Source organism: Lepisosteus oculatus, chromosome 23 (genome assembly GCF_040954835.1).
Source record: "Lepisosteus oculatus isolate fLepOcu1 chromosome 23, fLepOcu1.hap2, whole genome shotgun sequence".
NCBI lineage: Eukaryota > Metazoa > Chordata > Actinopteri > Semionotiformes > Lepisosteidae > Lepisosteus > Lepisosteus oculatus.
Window position 1 is genome coordinate 1,480,964 of NC_090718.1, and position 18,744 is coordinate 1,499,707.

Below are 18,744 nucleotides of genomic sequence, written 5' to 3' on the forward strand. Positions count from 1 at the left end.
GGGATAATCTCTCCGTGCAGGGCCGGTGTGCAGCAGCTAGCTCTGCCTAATCCCTCCCTCTGGATTACCGGAGTAATCTTCTGTTCTACATCACTGAACAGATGTGTCTTCTGACCTTACACCATCCCTCCCTCTCCCTCCCATCTCTCTCTCCTCTCTCTCCTGTCCCTGTGCTCTGACACTCTCCTCTCTCCTCTCTCTCCTGTCCCTGTGCTCTGACACTCTCCTCTCTCTCCTGTCCCTGTGCTCTGACACACTCCTCTCTCCTCTCTCTCCTGTCCCTGTGCTCTGACACACTGCTCTCTCCTCTCTCTCCTGTCCCTGTGCTCTGACACTCTCCTCTCTCTCCTGTCCCTGTGCTCTGACACACTCCTCTCTCCTCTCTCTCCTGTCCCTGTGCTCTGACACACTGCTCTCTCCTCTCTCTCCTGTCCCTGTGCTCTGACACTCTCCTCTCTCCTCTCTCTCCTGTCCCTGTGCTCTGACACTCTCCTCTCTCTCCTGTCCCTGTGCTCTGACACTCTCCTCTCTCCTCTCTCTCCTGTCCCTGTGCTCTGACACTCTCCTCTCTCTCCTGTCCCTGTGCTCTGACACACTGCTCTCTCCTCTCTCTCCTGTCCCTGTGCTCTGACACTCTCCTCTCTCTCCTGTCCCTGTGCTCTGACACACTGCTCTCTCCTCTCTCTCCTGTCCCTGTGCTCTGACACACTGCTCTCTCCTCTCTCTCCTGTCCCTGTGCTCTGACACGCTGCTCCCTCCTCTCTCTCCTGTCCCTGTGCTCTGACACGCTGCTCATCCTCTCTCTCCTGTCCCTGTGCTCTGACACGCTGCTCATCCTCTCTCTCCTGTCCCTGTGCTCTGACACTCTCCTCTCTCTCCTGTCCCTGTGCTCTGACACACTCCTCTCTCCTCTCTCTCCTGTCCCTGTGCTCTGACACACTGCTCTCTCCTCTCTCTCCTGTCCCTGTGCTCTGACACACTGCTCTCTCCTCTCTCTCCTGTCCCTGTGCTCTGACACGCTGCTCATCCTCTCTGCTGTGATCCTTTCCTGTCTCTAGTATGACTAGTATTAGCCAGAGTATTGGCAGTAGTCACAGCTTGAGTAGATGTTGTGGCAGTAACTGTGTTATTTATTACACAGTAGAAACAGTACCAGTTGCGTATTGTAGTTTTTGTAAGTAGTAAGTATTTTTTTTTGTCTGATACTTCACCCGGACCGATCCGTTGTAGCATAAGCAAAAGTTAAACTACTGGACAAATAAGAATAGGCAACAGAGGAATTATTGTGATGCATTTATTAATAATTATCCATGTTTTAGGAATTTGCAGATTCCTTGACATGCCCACTGCGTGAGGAGGAGCAGTCAGTACAGACAGAGTCTGGCAACAAGATGTAATCAGCGTGTTGGTCTGTCAGTGTGTCAGTCTGTCAGTGGCTGTATTAATCTGTCAGTGTGTCAGTCTGTCAGTGTCTGTATCAATGTGTCAGTGTCTGTATCAATCTGTCAGTGTGTCAGTGTGCTAGTCTGTCTGATTTTGTGTGTCTTAGTCTGTCGGTGTTATACGAGACAATCGAGGAGTAATATATACAATTATATTCTGTTCTTCTTAAGTAGTAAAGGTTTTGAAACCACCTTTTTCCATCTGCCGAGAGAGTGAAGCTAATGTTCTGGTACCTATGATCTCGGACACGACCAGCGAAGCTCACGGCTGACCTGCACAGTAAACCCTCTCAGCACACCGAGTCTTCTCCTTCTGTCGTTCTGTCCCTCTCCATCCTCTCCCCCATCTCCTCCTCCCTCACGGCCTCTTCCCCGCCTTCCTCCTCCTCTTCCTCCAGTTCTCTCTCGCAGTCCTCGCACCCCGCCTCCCTGCAGGCCCCGCCCCCTACGAACATGAAAGTGGGCGGCTCCTCCCCTGGACGGCCCGCCCACACCTGGTGAGGGATCCCGGGCCGCCTGTCCATCACGCGGAGGGGGGGCGGAGCCTCGCACTCCAGCAGGGCGCTGACTGAATAGAGGGCCCTGGGCCCCGCCCCCGCGCCGACCCCGCCTTCGGCCACGCCCCCCAGCACGACCTCGTCGTAAGAGGGGGCGTGGCTGTTGCGAGCCTCCTCCAGGCGCAGCCTCTGCCGGTGCCGGAGCTCGATGGCCGTTTTGGTGTAGGAGTTCAGCGTCAGGACCGCGGCCGCCATGCAGCAGCTGAAGGAGAGCCACGCCAGTCTGAGGCAGAGAGAGAGAGGGACAGAGAAAAGAGCCAGAGTTACAGCACAGAAACACCGTCCATCACCGCGCAGAAATCAGAGGTCAGCTCACAGGCTCATTAACAGAAGAACCCCCCCCTCCCCGGACCCAGGTAGGCGCCGTCGCACAGCAGTGATGAGCCGAAGGAGGAAGATCCGCGAGGGCCAAGTCAGAGTGTTTCACAGAGGAAGACCTAGAGGGTGTTTAGACTGCAGCAGCTTCCACTTCTGTGCGAGGGACTGGTGAGTGATTGAGTGCAGTCCGGTTCGTAAGATGAGATCCGCCGATTCTGTCCTGTTTACTTCTCCGGAGACCAGGATCACACAGTGGGAGGTGGACTCCTCTCACTCCAGTGAAGACCAGGATCACACAGTGGGAGGTGGACTCCTCTCACTCCAGTGAAGACCAGGATCACACAGTGGGAGGTGGACTCCTCTCACTCCAGTGAAGACCAGGATCACACAGTGGGAGGTGGACTCCTCTCACTCCAGTGAAGACCAGGATCACACAGTGGGAGGTGGACTCCTCTCACTCCAGTGAAGACCAGGATCACACAGTGGGAGGTGGACTCCTCTCACTCCAGTGAAGACCAGGATCACACAGTGGGAGGTGGACTCCTCTCACTCCAGTGAAGACCAGGATCACACAGTGGGAGGTGGACTCCTCTCACTCCAGTGAAGACCAGGATCACACAGTGGGAGGTGGACTCCTCTCACTCCAGTGAAGACCAGGATCACACAGTGGGAGGTGGACTCCTCTCACTCCAGTGAAGACCAGGATCACACAGTGGGAGGTGGACTCCTCTCACTCCAGTGAAGACCAGGATCACACAGTGGGAGGTGGACTCCTCTCACTCCAGTGAAGACCAGGATCACACAGTGGGAGGTGGACTCCTCTCACTCCAGTGAAGACCAGGATCACACAGTGGGAGGTGGACTCCTCTCACTCCAGTGAAGACCAGGATCACACAGTGGGAGGTGGACTCCTCTCACTCCAGTGAAGACCAGGATCACACAGTGGGAGGTGGACTCCTCACTCCAGTGAAGACCAGGATCACACAGTGGGAGGTGGACTCCTCTCACTCCAGTGAAGACCAGGATCACACAGTGGGAGGTGGACTCCTCTCACTCCAGTGAAGACCAGGATCACACAGTGGGAGGTGGACTCCTCTCACTCCAGTGAAGACCAGGATCACACAGTGGGAGGTGGACTCCTCTCACTCCAGTGAAGACCAGGATCACACAGTGGGAGGTGGACTCCTCTCACTCCAGTGAAAACCAGGATCATACAGTGAGTGGTGGGGTGCTCTGATGTGGCCTTGTCAGTTGGGGTCCTCGATTCAAGTACCTGTCCCTGAGGAGCTGGGAGACGCTGGTAAGTTGGTCCAGTTAAACCAGTGAGTGGCTTGTTTAGGTCACTCTCTTTCCCTTCAAAACCTGTTTTTTTTCCCTTGATTTCTCTTGATGCCAATGGGCTGCCTTGGTCAGTTGTCACAGGTGGTCTCTCGACGCGGGACAGTGCTCCTTCGCTGGACTGGATGGCTGCACCAGGAACTAGGGGTTTGGAAACGGACCTGACGAGGGGCTGGAGCTGTGAGGTAGAGTCCAGATTCCACCTGAACATAGAGACTGGTGTCTCGTTGTGGGATCTGGAACGTAACTACCCCCTGGTTTGGCTTTGGGGGGGAGAAACAGCCCCTATTTCCCATGTGTTCAGGACTCTGGTGTTCTGCTTGTCCACTGCTGTGTCAGCTGCAGTTCCCCCGCTAAGCCTGCACAGAGAGAGGGGGGCGCTCTTTCTCACTCACTACCATTGTTACTGTTGTTAGTAATATTGTCATTACATGAAGGACCAGCCGTAGTCCCAGGTCTGTGGTCTCCAGTCCTTCGGTCCCAGACTGACTGTGACCTGGAAGACTGTGGTGTACATCATGTGGGCCACCATCCCCAGCAGCCCTGAGACACAGAGACAGGCAGACAAAAGGGTTAATAAAGACAGTGGGCACTCCAGGACAGTAACACTGACTGACTGACTGGACACTCCAGCACAGTGACCCTGACTGACTGGACACTACAGCACAGAGACACTGACTGACTGACTGGACACTCCAGCACAGTGACCCTGACTGACTGACTGGACACTACAGCACAGTGACCCTGACTGGCAGGCTCACCAGACAGCACAGTGAACACTGCAGCGAAGGCGTTGATCTTGAGGCTATACATCTGGTTGTGAGCACAGAGAACTTCCAGCCACATCAGCAGGAACCCCACAGCCAGCAGGGAGATGTACAGGAACTCGGAGACCACAGACAGCCACAGCACCCCTGAGTAGAGTGAGAGAGGGGTTAATACAGCAAACCTGACTGGACACTACAGCACAGCGACACTGACTGACTGACTGGACACTACAGCACAGTGACCCTGACTGACTGGACACTACAGCACAGCGACACTGACTGACTGACTGGACACTACAGCACAGAGACACTGACTGACTGGACACTACAGCACAGCGACACTGACTGACTGGACACTACAGCACAGCAACACTGACTGACTGACTGGACACTACAGCAAAGAGACACTGACTGACTGACTGGACACTACAGCACAGTGACCCTGACTGACTGGACACTACAGCACAGTGACCCTGACTGACTGACTGGACACTACAGCACAGTGACCCTGACTGACTGACTGGACACTACAGCACAGTGACCCTGACTGACTGACTGGACACTACAGCACAGCGACCCTGACTGACTGACTGGACACTATAGCAAAGAGACACTGACTGACTGACTGGACACTACAGCACAGTGACCCTGACTGACTGGACACTACAGCACAGTGACCCTGACTGACTGACTGGACACTACAGCACAGTGACCCTGACTGACTGACTGGACACTACAGCACAGAGACACTGACTGACTGGACACTACAGCACAGTGACCCTGACTGACTGACTGGACACTACAGCACAGAGACACTGACTGACTGACTGGACACTACAGCACAGAGACACTGACTGACTGACTGGACACTACAGCACAGTGACCCTGACTGACTGACTGGACACTACAGCACAGTGACACTGACTGACTGGACACTACAGCACAGAGACACTGACTGACTGACTGGACACTACAGCACAGTGACCCTGACTAACAGGTCCTTACACAGAGGACTGTGGGAGTCACATGTCACACAGCTTGAAGAAAGGGGAAGATTGAATCCACAGACTCACCAAACAAACAAGCATTCCAGTCCAAATGGTCCTTTCTTTCGTGTGTAACATTACTCATGTGCTTATATATAACATTCACTGACGGGACACTACACTAGCTGTGACTAAACAAACAGGCAGGGAGACAAGTAGGCAGATTGCTGACAAAGTAAGTTTACCTTGTTCTGAGGCAGGAGTTAACTCGATGAAACTTCGACATTTCTCACCTGAATACATAGAAAAAGACTCCAATAACAGGGTCTTCAATTATTATTCTGCATTTGGTGTGCCTCTAGGATCTATAATAGATTTTTTGTATTAATCTCTGTGTTTGAGATGTGTCTCTCTAGGCCCTTTAATAGGGTCTGTATTCATCTCTGTGTGTGAGGAGTGTCTCTAGGGTCTGTATTACTCTCTGTGTGTGAGGAGTGTCTCTGGGGTCTGTATTAGGGTCTGTATTAATCTCTGTGTGTGAGGAGTGTCTCTATGGTCTGTATAAATCTCTGTGTGTGAGGAGTGTCTCTAGGGTCTGTGTTAGGGTCTGCATTAATCTTCCTTACCATCGTAGTGTTTTTCACAGGAGTGCCAGAATCCCGTGTGAAAGTATCGGAACATGTATTTATCCTCTCCCGTTTCCCAGATGTAATGGACAGCGTTGGCCAATTGTCTCTGTCGGATTCGCGCTAGCTCCTCCTTCGTCTGTCCAGGTGACGTCCCATTGGCCGACAGGGGTGGGGGGGTGGAGCCTGCAGCTGTGGCATTGCTGGGCGTGTCCTTGATGACCGGGGCACTCAGGGTGCTCAGGTTGCCTGGAGACAGAGGAGGGTGAAGCCAGCCTTAATGATCTCCTGTTCATCCCGATGGGAAAGACGGGATAGTTGCCAGGCCGACGGAGTTGGAATTCGCCCGTCAGGCTTTCTGTGCGGATAATGGACCAGGACCAGCGGGAGTCCATTCGGGTCACCTGCCGCAAGGGAGCCTGCCCTGGAGGCCCGGATCATCAGGAGCGTGGGGAGCCCCGAACGCGAGGTACAGGAGCGCCCCACGAGGAGGGAGAGAAGCTACGTCAGCGATCACCCTTCCTTTCCCAACACTCGCCCCCCTACGTCTCCCTCCTTCCTCTGCGTCTCCCCACCCCTCCCCCTCCCTGCCCGCCCTTTTCGAACCTGGGCTCGCGCCGGCGCCGGGCGCGAAGTCCACCAGGCTGTGGCCGCAGTTCTTCGTCTTGACGGGCGACAGGCACAGGGGCTTGACCACCTTGTGGGTGCCCTCGCACCAGTAGCTGGTGGAGAAGGCCAGGATGGAGGTGGCCAGGGCCAGGGAGGTGAGCGTCAGAGACAGGAGGGAACGAGCGCGCCGGGACATGTGGTCCAGCATCTTCCTCTCCGTGGCTGGACCGGGGCTAGCGAGAGGAAGAGGAGGAGGGCTGGACAGAGGGAGAGGAAGAGGAAAAGGGGCCGAGCTGAGGTGAGGAAGGAGGTAGGGGAGGGGCTGAGAGAGAGATGAACTTGCTGTCTGACTTCCGATTTCCCGCTTCGGGGTCCACCTGTCAGTCTAGCAGTCCGGGACCTGTGGTGCTGCCCCCCTCTCTGTGAGCCGATGATCTAGATCCCTGAGACGGGCACCTCACCTCACCTGAATACCCTCCCTCTCTCAAGACATGGTTCTTTCTGTCCTGTCGTTCCTCACCCCCTGGGGAAGGAGCCGGGGAGTGAAACACAGCAGAGGAAGGAGAGAAGGGAATGGAAGGAGTGAGGTGAGTGTCACTGTCAGACGAATCAGTAGTAAACCTGTCCTTCTTCCTGTCTGTGGTAAGTAAGGTCTATATTAGGGTCTGTATTAATCTCTGTGTGTGAGGAGTGTCTCTAGGGTCTGTACTAATCTCTGTGTGTGAGTTGTGTCTCTGGGGTCTGTATTAATCTGTGTGTGTGAGGTGTGTCTCTAGGGTCTATATAAGGGTGTGTTTTAATCTCAGTGTGTGAGGTGTGTCTCTAGGGTCTTTATTAGGGTCTGTATTAATCTCAGTGTGTGAGGAGTGTCTCTGAGGTCTGTATTAGGGTCTGTATTAATCTCTGTGTGTGAGGAGTGTCTCTAGGGTCTGTAGTAGGGTCTGTATTAACCTGTTTGTGTGAGGTGTGTCTCTGGGGTCTGTATTAGGGTCTGTATTAATCTCTGTGTGTGAGGAGTGTCTCTGGGGTCTGTATTAGGGTCTGTATTAACCTGTTTGTGTGAGGTGTGTCTCTGGGGTCTGTATTAGGGTCTGTATTAATCTCTGTGTGAGGAGTGTCTCTAGGGTCTATATAAGGGTCTGTATTAATCTCAGTGTGTGAGACGTGTCGCTACAGTCTATGTTGGCAATATTTTATCTTTGTTTCTCTTTCTCTTCTGTCAGTTTTTGTCCCCTCTGGCAGTTTCCTGTGTTGACACCTGAAATAAAAATACAGGTAAACAAACAGCAGCTAAATACTTTTAAGAGAAAGACATAGAAAAACTCATAATTCATAGGTCAAAGCTCAAGCTCACAGGTCAGCTTCATCACTACTACATTACCAGCCCAATCACTTTGCCGAGTAGGACTGGACTGCAGCTGTTGAGTCAGCCTGTGTGTTATTAGCTCGCCAGCGCCTGTCTGCTACATAAACCAGACTTTCCAGTGCTGGAGACATGGCATGCTAAAGTAGTGCTTTATTAATGTAGCTGCGTTTTCAGCTGAACTTTTGGCACCAACTGAGATGATAAACACAGCTTTGTGACTTAGTTTATTGCTAACAGATGTGTTTGCCTGGTGTGTTCATACAGAGAGATTTAAATCTTTAAAAAAAAAAGTTAATATCATTGGACTAGCACCATTTTAGAATAATCAAACCTAGCCAATAACATATACTGCCTTGTCTAAAGATATGTTATAATAAAGAAATATTGCTTACAAGATGTAAATATATACAGTTCAATTCCTGTCTAATGTGTATTTCTACACATGCATATGCACTGGAAATGTGTTATGTGGGAGTTTCGGCAGATGTGTGTGTTTTTCAGAAAGTCTTGCAGCTGAAGCTCAGATCTTGGGATTAATCTTCTTACTCCTCCTCCTCACAATCTGTCTGCTCATCCCTTCCTCCTTCTGTTTCTTTGTCTCTTTCTTTGTCTCTCCTGCTCGGACACACTCCTGCAGCAGCTGGCTGCTCAGGAATTTTTCCCATTTTTCTCAAACAGCCGCCAGTGGTAAAAGTCACAGAGCAGCCCAGTGCCTCCACACCACACACGCCGTGAGAAATCACACACAACCAGAATTGTGCTGCTACTCCTGCGTGGCGCTGACACACGAGGCTGATTCAGTGAATACAACTGTGAACCACGCAAACTCACTGACCTGAAGGACATTCTTACTGGCGGAGTGGCACAAGATAACTGTTAAAAACACCCCTCCCAATCAGAGCAGGAGATACTGGAGAGACACTCAGTCCAGCTCCTCTGTAACTTCACATGAACACCCCTCCCCATCAGAGCTGGAGATACTGGAGAGACACTCAGTCCAGCTCCTCTGTAACTTCACATGAACACCCCTCCCCATCAGAGCTGGAGATACTGGAGAGACACTCAGTCCAGCTCCTCTGTAACTTCACATGAACACCCCTCCCCATCAGAGCAGGAGATACTGGAGAGACACTCAGTCCAGCTCCTCTGTAACTTCACATGAACACCCCTCCCCATCAGAGCAGGAGATACTGGAGAGACACTCAGTCCAGCTCCTCTGTAACTTCACATGAACACCCCTCCCCATCAGAGCAGGAGATACTGGAGAGACACTCAGTCCAGCTCCTCTGTAACTTCACATGAACACTCCTCCCCATCAGAGCTGGAGATACTGTACCCAGGTGAAGCCCAGGGCCCTGGTAGTTCCCGAGACTCTCAGTATTACACCTGTACACACACAATATTTCACCCCTAGAGGGGTGACGAGGAGGCTGTCTGTGAAAGAGGACAGGATGAGATTTTGTCAGACTTACAGTGTGCCGGTCGCTGGTTTGTTCCGTCTCTCCTCGTTCTCATCTCTCTTTTTCTTTCTCTCCTTCTTTGGTCGGTGTGACCCACCCAGACTCCACTTAATCCCTCCAAGTCCAGCTGTTCCTCTCTCTCTCCCTTAGCCCCTCCTCACTGCCTGTGCTGTTCCCTTGCTGTAGTGTCCAGTCAGTCAGTGTCTCTGTGCTGTAGTGTCCAGTCAGTCAGGATCACTGTGCTGTAGTGTCCAGTCAGTCAGTGTCACTGTGCTGTAGTGTCCAGTCAGTCAGTCAGTGTCACTGTGCTGTAGTGCCCAGTCAGTCAGTCAGTGTCTCTGTGCTGTAGTGTCCAGTCAGTCAGTCAGGGTCTCTGTGCTGTAGTGTCCAGTCAGTCAGTGTCTCTGTGCTGTAGTGTCCAGTCAGTCAGTCAGGGTCTCTGTGCTGTAGTGTCCAGTCAGTCAGTCATTGAATTCACACACAGAAGGCTGTTTTTCAAGGAGGATTTTATTTCACACTTGGGTTCAATATGTCCTCTCTGGGTTTCTATTGTACACAGATGCACCGCCGATACCAACACATCAGCCCCCTTGTACAGAAAAGTCCTCACAGCAGGGCCTCGAACCCGGAGCACTGGACTCGACTGGCCAGCCTGCTGACTCCCTCCACCTGGAGACACCTGACCCTGACTGGAGTAACATCCCACTCCTGCCCTCTTTACCCCAGGGTACGGATACATCTTTACTGCGCTATACTGTGTTAATTCTGAGATTTACCCTGCTGTCGCTGGGCTTGACTGCTCTCTACTGTGTTAATACTGAGCTTTACCCTGCTGTCGCTGGGCTTGACTGCTCTATACTGTGTTAATACTGTGATTTACCCTGCTGTCGCTGGGCTTGACTGCTCTATACTGTGTTAATACTGAGCTTTACCCTGCTGTCGCTGGGCTTGACTGCTCTATACTGTGTTAATACTGTGATTTACCTTGCTGTCGCTGGGCTTGACTGCTCTATACTGTGTTAATTCTGAGATTTACCCTGCTGTCGCTGGGCTTGACTGCTCTATACTGTGTTAATACTGAGCTTTACCCTGCTGTCGTTGGACTTGACTGCTCTATACTGTGTTAATTCTGAGCTTTACCCTGCTGTCGCTGGGCTTGACTGCTCTATACTGTGTTAATACTGTGATTTACCTTGCTGTCGCTGGGCTTGACTGCTCTATACTGTGTTAATTCTGAGATTTACCCTGCTGTCGCTGGGCTTGACTGCTCTATACTGTGTTAATACTGAGATTTACCCTGCTGTCGCTGGGCTTGACTGCTCTCTACTGTGTTAATACTGTGATTTACCAGAGTAGAGGACTCCAAGGGCTTTGCGGTCTGAGCCCTGAGTTTAACCCCGTCCGCCCTGGTGCTGGGTGAGCAGTAAACTAGCGGAGAGGGAGAGGGGAGAGAGGGGGTGTCTGTGTACCAGGATCAGCCTCAGGACCGACACAGCTGGGGTCCCGGTTAGATCTACTTCCCCCACCTGCGACGTCTGTGGGACCCGCCGCCCGGCCACGTCCTGGGCTCAGCTCCCTCCTGGGAGATTCGGGATCGCATTTTACACCCGTCCAATGTGCGATTGTGCCCGTGCCCGGGTGCGATGGGTGCCAGGAGCCGTGACAGCAGGTTGAGCACACACACGCACACACGCGCTCGTGACAGGAAGTGGTCCAGTCCTCTCCCACCATTCCCGGGAGCGACTCATTCCCAGCATTCCAGTGTCACCCCCTCCCCCTCCGCCCCTCCAGCTGAGTGCGGCCTGAGCGTCTGAGTCAGGCCCTGTGTGAGGCGCGCGGTGGCGGCGGGATGGCGTTGGTGTTGGAGCGTGCTGCGCATCGAGCCGGGTGTTGTGTCCAGTGTGGTCAGGGGCTGACCCTGGTACAGCAGGTGGCCGTGTTTTGGGAACATTACACAGAGGGAGACACAATTACACAATATATCTTTTATCCCCCCAAAAGAGCGATATCTGAGATGGAGGCCGGGGTCTCTGTTTCTTTATTTCTTCTTCACGGGCTCGTACTGAATGAGCCGGAGCGCGTTCTCGTTCTCTGTCACGCCCTTGATGAACTCGCCCTCGGCCAGTTTCTCTGGGGGTGGGGGAGAGAGCGAGAGAGCAAAGGACAGACCGAGGGGGGGGCGGAAAGAGAAAGAGGGGGAGACAGAGGGTAAATAGAGGGACAGATCATGGGAAAAACGATAAGATGTCACTGTGCTGTAGTGTCCAGTCAGGGTCACTGTGCTGTAGTGTCCAGTCAGTCAGTGTCACTGTGCTGTAGTGTCCAGTCAGTCAGGGTCACTGTGCTGTAGTGTCCAGTCAGTCAGTCAGTGTCTCTGTGCTGTAGTGTCCAGTCAGTCAGTCAGTGTCTCTGTGCTGTAGTGTCCAGTCAGTCAGTCAGTGTCTCTGTGCTGTAGTGTCCAGTCAGTCAGTCAGGGTCACTGTGCTCTAGTGTCCAGTCAGTCAGTCAGTGTCTCTGTGCTGTAGTGTCCAGTCAGTCAGTGTCTCTGTGCTGTAGTGTCCAGTCAGTCAGTCAGGGTCACTGTGCTGTAGTGTCCAGTCAGTCAGTCAGTGTCTCTGTGCTGTAGTGTCCAGTCAGTCAGTCAGTGTCTCTGTGCTGTAGTGTCCAGTCAGTCAGTGTCTCTGTGCTGTAGTGTCCAGTCAGTCACTGTGTCTGAATCTCTCACCATTCTCTCCCTTGTTGAAGTAGGTCCACAGTTTATCGGCTCTTTTCTCTGGTGTGTTCTCATCCTCTGCCAGCAACTCCACCTCATCTTTCGGAATCAGCTTGAAGATGGCCTGAGGTACAGAAAGGGTGACAGAGTCACCTGTAACTTCACATGAACACCCCTCCCCATTAGAGCAGGAGATACTGGAGAGACACTCAGTCCAGCTCCTCTGTAACTTCACATGAACACCCCTCCCCATCAGAGCAGGAGATACTGGAGAGACACTCAGTCCAGCTCCTCTGTAACTTCACATGAACACCCCTCCCCATCAGAGCTGGAGATACTGGAGAGACACTCAGTCCAGCTCCTCTGTAACTTCACATGAACACCCCTCCCCATCAGAGCAGGAGATACTGGAGAGACACTCAGTCCAGCTCCTCTGTAACTTCACATGAACACCCCTCCCCATCAGAGCAGGAGATACTGGAGAGACACTCAGTCCAGCTCCTCTGTAACTTCACATGAACACCCCTCCCCATCAGAGCAGGAGATACTGGAGAGACACTCAGTCCAGCTCCTCTGTAACTTCACATGAACACCCCTCCCCATCAGAGCAGGAGATACTGGAGAGACACTCAGTCCAGCTCCTCTGTAACTTCACATGAACACCCCTCCCCATCAGAGCTGGAGATACTGGAGAGACACTCAGTCCAGCTCCTCTGTAACTTCACATGAACACCACTCCCCATCAGAGCTGGAGATACTGGAGAGACACTCAGTCCAGCTCCTCTGTAACTTCACATGAACACCCCTCCCCATCAGAGCTGGAGATACTGGAGAGACACTCAGTCCAGCTCCTCTGTAACTTCACATGAACACCCCTCCCCATCAGAGCAGGAGATACTGGAGAGACACTCAGTCCAGCTCCTCTGTAACTTCACATGAACACCCCTCCCCATCAGAGCAGGAGATACTGGAGAGACACTCAGTCCAGCTCCTCTGTAACTTCACATGAACACCCCTCCCCATCAGAGCAGGAGATACTGGAGAGACACTCAGTCCAGCTCTTCTGTAACTTCACATGAACACCCCTCCCCATCAGAGCTGGAGATACTGGAGAGACACTCAGTCCAGCTCCTCTGTAACTTCACATGAACACCCCTCCCCATCAGAGCTGGAGATACTGGAGAGACACTCAGTCCAGCTCCTCTGTAACTTCACATGAACACCCCTCCCCATCAGAGCTGGAGATACTGGAGAGACACTCAGTCCAGCTCCTCTGTAACTTCACATGAACACCCCTCCCCATCAGAGCTGGGGATACTGGAGAGACACTCAGTCCAGCTCCTCTGTGTAACATGTAGACCGAGCAGTGGTGCTGTAGCAACAGCAGTAGTATTAGCAGTGATGGGTGTGTGATATACAGCAGTTAAAGCAGCTGTGTACCAGCAGGACCAGTTGCCTGTAGTGGCAGCTGCCGTGCTCCAGTGTTGGCTCTCTGTACAGACTCTGTGATTGCGACCTGCTCCTGTCCCTCTGTCAGGGTGGCTTGTGGTTGTAGTTCCCTCTGTGTCCACTAGAGGGAGGCACACGCAGTGCAATAGCCTGTGCGAGTTAGCTCTCCATCTCCCTCCCTCCTGCTCCTTCCCTGTCTTCCCCCTCTCCTCACTACATCACTGCTGTCCCTCTGCGACCTGACAGAGCAGGGCTGGAATGGTTTGACTTGGCTGATTTTCCCAGCCTGGACTAAAGTAACTGCACATGTTGGCAGAGATGCAGAGAACTACGTTGTGACATAAGAAGGCTGGTGGTTCGTTGTTCGTCTCACACTCCCACCCCCCTTTGTGTAATGACCCGCCTCCTGTTCTCATTTCTCATGCCTGTCCTGTGGGTCTGTGAATCAGGAGGCAGAAATGGCCATTAGGTCACTCAGCCTGATGACCAGTGTGTCGGTCAGCGTGTCAGGGAGACAGTTGGTCACTTAGTGTGATGCCCATTCTGTCAGTTAGTGTATCAGACTGCCGGTCACTCAGTGTGGTGACCAGTCTGTTGGTCAGTCAGTGCGATGGCCAGTCGGTCAGTGTGGTGGCCAGTCGGTCGGTCAGTGTGGTGACCAGTCAGTCAGTCAGTGTGGTGGCCAGTCTGTCAGTCAGTCAGTGTGGTGGCCAGTCTGTCAGTCAGTGTGGTGGCCAGTCGATCAGTCAGTCAGTGTGGTGGCTAATCGGTCAGTCAGTGTGGTGGCCAGTCAGTCAGTGTGTTGATCAGTCGGTCAGTCAGCATGGTGGCCAATCGGTCAGTCAGTGTGGTGGCCAGTCGGTCAGTCAGTCAGTGTTGTGCCAGTCGGTCAGTCAGTGTGGTGGCCAGTCGGTCAGTCGGTCAGTGTGGTGGCCAGTCGGTCAGTCATTCAGTGTGGTGGCTAGTCGGTCAGTGTGGTGGCCAGTCGGTCAGTCTGTCAGTGTGGCGGCCAGTCAGTCAGTGTGGTGGCCAGTCGGTCAGTCAGTGTGGCGGCCAGTCGGTCAGTCGGTCAGTGTGGTGGCGGGGGACTCACGATGCAGATCTCCCGCACTTCGCTCTTGGTGATGTAGCCGTTCTTGTCCACGTCGAAGAGTGAGAAGGCCCACTCCAGCTTCAGCGCCATCTTGCCCGAGGAGGTCAGGTGCAGCGCGATGATGTACTCCTTGAAGTCCAGCGTGCCGTCGCCGTTGGCGTCGAAGGAGCGGAAGACGTGCTGCGCGTAGGTCTTGGCGTCGCTGTTGGGGAAGAAGCGCTCGTAGATGCGCTCGAACTCGGGCCGTGTGATGCGCCCGTCGGGGCACTGCTTCTTGAAGGCGTCGTACCACTGCGTGATCTCCTGCTCCGAGAACTTGGTGCTGAGCTTGAGGTCCTCCAGGATCTCCTTCGAGATGGCACCGCTCTTAGCGTTGCCCATCTCCGCTCTGGTCGCTCGGACGCTCGGTCGCTCGGACGCTCGGACGCTCGGACGCTCGGACGCTCGGACGCTCGGACGCTCGGACGCTCGGTCTCTGTCGGGCTGCTCCTTCTCCGTACGGCCGCTCACTGTCCCGTCAGCTGATGGACGGTTTTCTGGGACGGGATCTCTCCTGTGGAGCCGGCGCTGTGGGTGAGGAAGAGTACCATGGTAAAGTCCGACTGCTGCAAATACTGCAGTAAAGTCCTCCTTTCCCAAATGCCACAGTAATACCGTCTTACTGTCTCAAATACCAGTAAAGTCCTACTATCCGAAATTCCACAGTGAAGTCTTACTGTCTCAAATGCCACAGTAAAGTATTACTGTCACAAATACCACAGTAAAGTCCTACTAATCTCAAATGCCACAGTATTTGAGTATTACTGTAGTATTAAGTATTACTGTCTCAAATGCCACAGTAAAGTATTACTGTCTCAAATGCCACAGTAAAGTCAACGTTAAGTCACAATAAAGTAACACTGTCACAAATACCACAGTAGACTATTACTAAGATACCACAGTAAAGTACCACTGTCCCAAATAGCATGGTAAAGTTGTACACCCACAAATACAGCTGTAAATTACTACTGTCCCAAAAAACATGGTCAAAAAACATGGTCAAGTACTACTGTCACAGATACTGCAGTAAAGTCTTACTGTCTCAAATACTACAGTAAAGTCCTACTATCTGAAATTCCACAGTAAAGTATTACTGTCTCAGATACCACAGTAAAGTATTACTGTCACAAATGCCACAATAAAGTATTACTGTCACAGATACTGCAGTAAAGTATTACTGTCCCAAATACTACAGTAAAGTACTACTGTCACAAATACCACTGTAAAGTCCTACTATCTGAAATTCCACAGTAAAGTATTACTGTCTCAAATGCCACAGTAAAGTCAACGTTAAGTCACAATAAGGTAACACTGTCACAAATACCACAGTAGACTATTACTAAGATACCACAGTAAAGTACTACTGTCCCAAATAGCATGGTAAAGTTGTACACTCACAAATACAGCTGTAACTTACTACTGTCCCAAAAAACATGGTCAAAAAACATGGTCAAGTACTACTGTCACAGATACTGCAGTAAAGTCTTACTGTCTCAAATACTACAGTAAAGTCCTACTATACGAAATTCCACAGTAAAGTATTACTGTCTCAGATACCACAGTAAAGTATTACTTTCACAAATGCCACAATAAAGTATTACTGTCACAGATACTGCAGTAAAGTATTACTGTCCCAAATACTACAGTAAAGTACTACTGTCACAAATACCACTGTAAAGTCCTACTATCTGAAATTCCACAGTAAAGTATTACTGTCTCAAATGCCACAGTAAAGTCAACGTTAAGTCACAATAAAGTAACACTGTCACAAATACCACAGTAGACTATTACTAAGATACCACAGTAAAGTACTACTGTCCCAAATAGCATGGTAAAGTTGTACACTCACAAATACAGCTGTAACTTACTACTGTCCCAAAAAAACATGGTCAAGTACTACTGTCACAGATACTGCAGTAAAGTCTTACTGTCTCAAATACTACAGTAAAGTCCTACTATCCGAAATTCCACAGTCAAGTATTACTGTCTCAAATGCCACAGTAAAGAATTACTGGCTCAAATGCCACAGTAAAGTATTACTGTCTCAAATGCCACAGTAAAGTCAACATTAAGTCACAATAAGGTAACACTGTTACAAATACCACAGTAGAGTATTACTAAGATACCACAGTAAAGTACTACTGTCCCAAATAGCATGGTAAAGTTGTACACTCACAAATACAGCTGTAACTTACTACTGTCCCAAAAAAACATGGTCAAGTACTACTGTCACAGATACTGCAGTAAAGTATTACTGTCTCAAATACTACAGTAAAGTCCTACTATCCGAAATTCCACAGTAAAGTATTACTGTCTCAAATGCCACAGTAAAGTATTACTGTCTCAAATGCCACAGTAAAGTCAACGTTAAGTCACAATAAGGTAACACTGTTATAAATACCACAGTAGAGTATTACTAAGATACCACAGTAAAGTACTACTGTCCCAAATAGCATGGTAAAGTTGTACACTCACAAATACAGCTGTAACTTACTACTGTCCCAAAAAAACATGGTCAAGTACTACTGTCACAGATACTGCAGTAAAGTCTTACTGTCTCAAATACTACAGTAAAGTCCTACTATCCGAAATTCCACAGTAAAGAATTACTGGCTCAAATGCCACAGTAAAGTATTACTGTCTCAAATGCCACAGTAAAGTCAACATTAAGTCACAATAAGGTAACACTGTTACAAATACCACAGTAGAGTATTACTAAGATACCACAGTAAAGTACTACTGTCCCAAATAGCATGGTAAAGTTGTACACTCACAAATACAGCTGTAACTTACTACTGTCCCAACAAAACATGGTCAAGTACTACTGTCACAGATACTGCAGTAAAGTCTTACTGTCTCAAATACTACAGTAAAGTCCTACTATCTGAAATTCCACAGTAAAGTATTACTGTCTCAGATACCACAGTAAAGTATTACTTTCACAAATGCCACAATAAAGTATTACTGTCCCAAATACTACAGTAAAGTACTTGTTTCACAAATACCACAGTAAAGTATTACTGTATAAAATACCACAGTATACTCGTAGTAAAGCAACACTATCCCAAATACCATGTTAAATTGAGACTGTCCCAAATACAACAGCAATTTACTCTAGTAAAAATACTACTCCAGATTACTACAGTCCAGAATACCGTAGTGAAGTCCTACTTTACCCAATACTGCAGTAAGCTGGTGCAGTTGAGAGTTCTCCAGCAGTCTCTCGGCTGGCTGGTGTTCGCAGTGAGGTGCTGGGAGCCGCAGAGTGGAGGCTGAGTGGGGCGCGCTGGAGGAGTGTGCGCTCGGTGTGTCTCTGCTGAGCAGCTTTACACACAGGATAATACAATTAGAGGATTTAGCCCCAGCGATAAACCACACTGACGCCCCGTAAGGCACTGCTCTCTTAATATAGACACAACCCTAGGGTCTGCAGACCGATCGCTCTGTGTGACAGTCCGGGGCTCTGTGCCGACTGTTCAGTGTGTGTCTTGTGTGTGACAGTTCAGGGCCCTGTGCAGACTGTCCAGTGTGTGTCTGTGTGTGTGACAGTTCAGAGCTCTGTGCAGACTGTCCAGTGTGTGTCTGTATGTGTGACAGTTCAGAGCTCTGTGCAGACTGTCCAGTGTGTGTGTGTGTGTGTGTGTGTGTGTGTGTGTGTGTGTGTGTGTGTGTGTGTGTGTGTGTGTGTGAGAGTTCAGAGCTCTGTGCAGACTGTCCAGTGTGTGTCTGTGTGTGTGACAGTTCAGGGCCCTGTGCAGACCTCCCGATGTGTGTGCTCAGTCTCAGACTGGGAAATGTGTGTCTGTCATACTGCGGTCTGTTTTTCCCTAAGGTCTGTGACAGTGTGTCAGTGACCCACTCACCCACTTTCCCCCATAAACCCCTGCTTCATTTATTCTGCACTTTCAGACCTCTGCTTGCTCTTTAAAGGACTGGCAGGAATCATGTTAGCAAAGATAGTAATTATGGTCTGGCATTAAG

General features: G+C 50.8%; 2 protein-coding genes across 2 annotated transcripts; both read right to left on the reverse strand.

Moving 5' to 3' along the window:
- Positions 1-1,289: 1,289 nt before the first annotated feature.
- LOC107075759 (germ cell-specific gene 1-like protein) lies at positions 1,290-9,873 on the reverse strand. The gene is made up of 7 exons (XM_069182999.1): positions 9,482-9,873; positions 6,641-7,901; positions 6,035-6,283; positions 5,654-5,701; positions 4,417-4,569; positions 4,087-4,198; positions 1,290-2,222 (listed from the first exon to the last, which is right to left on the reverse strand). Exons 2-7 carry the CDS (start codon positions 6,849-6,851, stop codon positions 1,733-1,735), a joined length of 1,263 nt encoding a protein of 420 aa, XP_069039100.1. The 5' UTR covers positions 6,852-7,901; positions 9,482-9,873; the 3' UTR covers positions 1,290-1,732.
- An 85-nt stretch (positions 9,874-9,958) lies between these two features.
- rcvrn2 (recoverin 2) lies at positions 9,959-18,142 on the reverse strand. The gene is made up of 4 exons (XM_069183000.1): positions 17,940-18,142; positions 14,725-15,291; positions 12,195-12,306; positions 9,959-11,599 (listed from the first exon to the last, which is right to left on the reverse strand). Exons 2-4 carry the CDS (start codon positions 15,103-15,105, stop codon positions 11,508-11,510), a joined length of 585 nt encoding a protein of 194 aa, XP_069039101.1. The 5' UTR covers positions 15,106-15,291; positions 17,940-18,142; the 3' UTR covers positions 9,959-11,507.
- Positions 18,143-18,744: the final 602 nt, after the last annotated feature.

Excerpts from the sequence above, each read along its gene's own strand:
- LOC107075759 (XM_069182999.1), bottom strand. The coding sequence starts at position 6,851 with ATGCTGGACCACATGTCCCGGCGCGCTCGTTCCCTCCTGTCTCTGACG. Across the intron at positions 6,284-6,640 it reads CGGCGCCGGCGCGAGCCCAG|GCAACCTGAGCACCCTGAGT; the intron begins GTTCGAAAAGGG and ends CTCTGTCTCCAG. Across the intron at positions 5,702-6,034 it reads CTGTGAAAAACACTACGATG|GTGAGAAATGTCGAAGTTTC; the intron begins GTAAGGAAGATT and ends CTATGTATTCAG.
- rcvrn2 (XM_069183000.1), bottom strand. The coding sequence starts at position 15,105 with ATGGGCAACGCTAAGAGCGGTGCCATCTCGAAGGAGATCCTGGAGGAC. Across the intron at positions 12,307-14,724 it reads AAGTGCGGGAGATCTGCATC|GCCATCTTCAAGCTGATTCC; the intron begins GTGAGTCCCCCG and ends TCTGTACCTCAG. Across the intron at positions 11,600-12,194 it reads CTTCAACAAGGGAGAGAATG|AGAAACTGGCCGAGGGCGAG; the intron begins GTGAGAGATTCA and ends CCCCACCCCCAG.